General features: G+C 53.2%; 1 protein-coding gene across 1 annotated transcript in view; it reads left to right on the forward strand.

Annotated features, from left to right (window-relative positions):
- Positions 1–4,155, forward strand: part of BCORL1 (BCL6 corepressor like 1) — a gene marked incomplete in the record, with an annotated part of 57,930 nt that extends 53,775 nt beyond the window's left edge. Inside the window, 1 exon segment of the mRNA XM_027767240.1 lies at positions 3,113–4,155. Coding sequence (XP_027623041.1) covers positions 3,113–3,395 — 283 coding nt within the window.
- Positions 4,156–4,192: the final 37 nt, after the last annotated feature.

A 4,192-nucleotide genomic window follows, 5' to 3' on the forward strand; every position in this document is an offset into this window, starting at 1 on the left:
GTGGGTGCATGCAGGCCCAAGATCCCGAGAGGAGAATGGAGGAGAAGAAATTGCGGCGTGGCCATCCCCCCTGGGGAGTGATTTCTCGCCTTCTGTCTGTCTATCTCTCTCTGTCTGTGTGGCGAGTGAGTGCACACGCCCTATAGCAAAAACCTCTCAAAAAAATAAATCACCTCAGGGTGTGGATTCTCATCTTCATGTTCCTCTTGGGATTCTGGGCACACACACCTAGTTACCATTGGATCCAGGACTCAAACCACAATCGGCCATGTGGGAGTTAGCCCCTTAACCACCATACCACCTTCTGGCTAGCCTTTGCAAACAATTTTAAGAATAATTCTTGACTCACATGACACAGACCAAGCTCTTCTCCTCCCTGTCATGTTGTGAAATAGCTGAAGAACCCCATTAGAGGAGGGCCCTGGACCCAGACCTTCAAATCATGAGCTGAATAAACCTCTATTTTTATAAATCATAAAAAAGAGAATTCTTTGGTATCTAGTTTTGTTTGGTTTTGTTTTGTTAATTTTTGCCAGAGGGCATGTGCACTTGGGGGGGAGGGGAGGAAGAAAGTGCCTCCCAGTGGAGCGCGGCCACGCGGCAACCCTTTCTCCTCCGTTTCTTAGTCGGTTGGGATGTGGGGGCATGCACACACATGCACCCAGCATGTTTTTCAAGCCACCGGGTCTGGGACTCAAACCACGTGGTCATCCACGTGAGATCTGGCTCCCTTAGCCACTAGGCCACAGGGCCAGCTGTGGATATCCGGTTTTAAAACATTAAACCTTATTTTTATAAAAAGCCGGTGAGCTAGCATGGAGTGCACAGGACAGAGAATGGGGTAGACTGTGGACTGAGGTTGCTTCAGGGGAGACCCTCTGTTGAGGACTAACTTCGCATGCCTTCCCCCATGGCCTGATAAGAATAAAAATAGCCTATGTGATGACACTAGTAGGGATCAAGTTGCAGGGGCTTTTGGTCCTTATTCTTCTGGGCATAAACTGATCCCTGTGGGCGGGGCCGGACCTCTGGGATATAGTATTGCACGGTTAATTAATTCCTCCAAAGTCTTCAGCACCTCCATCTGAAAGAGGAGCTTGGGCCCCGGCAGTAGGCAGTAGAAGGACTGGGGTAGTCGGCTTTAGGTTGCGGATGGGGTGCAGGCAACCAAGGGCTGTGTGTGGCTCAGCAAGCTGGCGGCAGGCACGTCAGCGGAGCTTGTAGTGCGAGGCTGGCTCTCCCGACAGTACATCCAGCACAGCTGCTGCACAGTGTGGACAATTTTGCTCTCTAAGAAGTGGGGGTGGGGCAGGGGGCCCTGTGGGGTTGCCAGTCATCCGAACAAGACTAGATTCTGATCACCAGTGGGAACGTGCCTAGGCCTTTCCCCCATTCTTTGAGCGTGATGGTCCAAGTAGTCCCCTTGTCTTAATCCAGAGCTCTCCATTCCTTAAGCCTGTGAGCTGGCTGAGTTGGCCCTCATTTGGAAGACATGTTGCATCTTAGGGGAACACACCGGGGCTGCGGGTAAAGTTTTAGGTGCTGTCCAGAACATCCGAATCCATAAACGTGTCTTAGGCAGCTGCACAGATTATAATCTGAGGACCAGAATACGACTCTGGCCCCTAAGGAATTCACAGTCTACTAGAGTAGACAGAGAAGTGTAGAATAAACTCGATTAAAAGACAAAATGTCCTAAGCACATTTATTATTGTAAACACTCAAACAGTTCAGAAAGGTGTCAATCGAAAAATAAAAGTGCCAGTCTACCCTGAGCTCCTGTTCCTCTGCCAGAGAGAACCACAGTCGGTGTTTCCTTTGCATCCATTGAGAAGTGGGCTCTGTTAGCAGTACTCTCGGAGGAGTGCAAACCAAGTACCGCGAGACCACAGGAGATGGGAGGAGCGATCCGTTCCATTGCAGGAAGGCTTCACAGGCCATGTGGCATCTGAGCTGGGCCAGGAAGGAAAGAGGGATGGAGGGAGGGCATAGCATAAGCAAAGGCACCGAGGCATACGAGTTCAGGAAGTTCAGAAAGTCGGAACAGTCCTGTATCCTAACGCTGGTTGTTGGTGGGGTGGAGGATACTGTGTACGTGTGTGTGCGAGAAAGTGATTGGGTAGAGACTGGCCAACGAGGTCAAATAGGGTCATATTTGGAAGGTCTTGTATAATATGCTAAAGAAATTTGGAGTATTTTTCCTGGAGACTGGGGATCCATTGAAAACTGCTTAGGGAGGAGGTAGAAGGTTGGATTTTGTATTTAGAAAACTGATGGTAAGAGAGGATCCAATGAGAGTGGATAGGGATGCAAAAGAGTGACTCTTGGTGTAGACAAAGCACTTAGGCTGATGCAACATAGCCCAGGCCAGACGTGGCGAGGGCTGGGACCGGGACATGGAATGGTGGGGAGGGAGTACCCTGGAAGCTAGGACCACTGACACGGGGATGCAGTGTCTCTCCCTGGCTTAGGCCTGTACGTGGCTGGCCCTGCCTGCCTCTGCAGCACTCCTCCCAGGTGTCCCCGGGCTGCCGCCCAGTCGCCCAGTCGGGTGTGCTCTGCAGAGTCAGACTCGTTGTAACGTGAGCTCTGGCCCTACAGAAATGATGGTGCTGCTGCTGCTGGAGAAAAAACTCGTCTAATGCATTCCAGAGCCAAAGAGAAATGCCTTTTGGATTACCCGCAGTTTAGGCTTTTCTCCATGGCTCCCCCTCCACTGGGGACAGTCTTGGAGAACCAGGAGGCAGGGGAAGCAGAGTGAGGACAGAAAAGGGAAAGCAGACGGGGTTGGTGAGGGTGGGGGCAGAACCGGTCCCAGCAGATGGTAAATCCCAGGTCCCAGGGGTGCCTGCTAAGGGGTTCAGGTTTTGGAAAGGCCACTCCCCTCCTGCTCACTCTTTCAGGCATGGGTTGAGTGCTCACATTTAGCTGAAAGCTGGGCCAGGCACTGTAGGGGCAGGAGAAAATGCTCTCGGTTACCCCCAGGACTCAGCATGCTCCCAATGTGACCGGTAAGGGGTCACAGTGCAGACTGGCTTGGTGGCCCAAGCCTTGCTTGACTGTCCCAAGTGCTCCCCTACCACCTCCCTCACTGCCTTCCTTGCCTCTCCAGGCCCTGCAACTGGTTCCTCTTTACTGATGTCCTGAAGAGGCTGAAGCTGTCCTCGAGGATCTTTCAGGCCCGGTTCCCGCACTTTGAAATCGCCACCTTGCCCAAGGCTGAGTTCTACAGGCAGGTGGCCTCCAGTCAGCTGCTGGCCCCTGCCGAGAGGCCTGGTGGCATGGAGGACAGATCCCCACCAGGCTCCTCGGAGACTGTGGAGCTGGTGCAGTACGAGCCAGAGCTACTTCGGCTCCTAGGGTCCGAGGTGGAATTCCAGTCTTGGAACAGTTGACCTGGAAAACGGCCCCTCCCTTTTCTTCTCTCTCCTCCTGAGTTCTTCTCTCCCCCAACAGCCTCCCAGGTCTCTCCCCCATGAGCGCCAGACTGCAGAACGAGGCAATAATCCGGACCAGCGAGAAGCCGCCTTATCAATGCCAGCATTTGTGACTGGATTTTTGGTTTTCTGGTTACAGTTAGTTCTCATCTCCCTGTCATTGTCCTTGTTGTTGTGGTTGGTGATGGAGGCCTGGGGGGCAGGGGGATGGCGCCAGGGTCCCTTGGACTGGCCGGCCTCCTTGTGTATGATTGAGACCAAACCTGGGCCCTGGGTGGCCAAGGCCTGTCCCGAGGAGAAATAAGAAAAGTCCAAATCTCTGAGCACCCCCTTCGGTTACCCTGTGTCCTTCTGTCTTCCATAGTATTTATTTTATTAGTATTTAATTTGTATTGTTTCATTGGTTTCTGATGAGTCTATATCACTGTGACGATTTGAGACAACTTGTTGTACTGAGGGACTGTCGTTACCTCCTCTCTTTTTCTTTCTTGAGCTCTGGGGCTGCTCCCTCCCTCTGACAGAGTTATCCCCAGGTTGTTGTCCCCACTGGGGAGGGGCTGCTGGGGTGGGGGCTGTGGACTCGTGACTAATGAAGCTGGCTGCTGCTGGCCCAGCGCTGGGGGTTGGGGGTAAATCCCGAGGCTTTGGTGCCCCCCCCCTTCCTGCCAGTTTTTTTCTGTCCCACCCCCGCCCCGGCCCTGCCCTGCACCCTGCGCCCTGTGCCCTGCGCCCTGCGCCCTGTGCCCTGTGCCCTG

The sequence above is a fragment of the Tupaia chinensis genome, unplaced genomic scaffold, assembly GCF_000334495.1.
Source record: "Tupaia chinensis unplaced genomic scaffold, TupChi_1.0 Scaffold144058_2, whole genome shotgun sequence".
In the NCBI taxonomy this organism is placed as follows: Eukaryota; Metazoa; Chordata; class Mammalia; order Scandentia; family Tupaiidae; genus Tupaia; species Tupaia belangeri.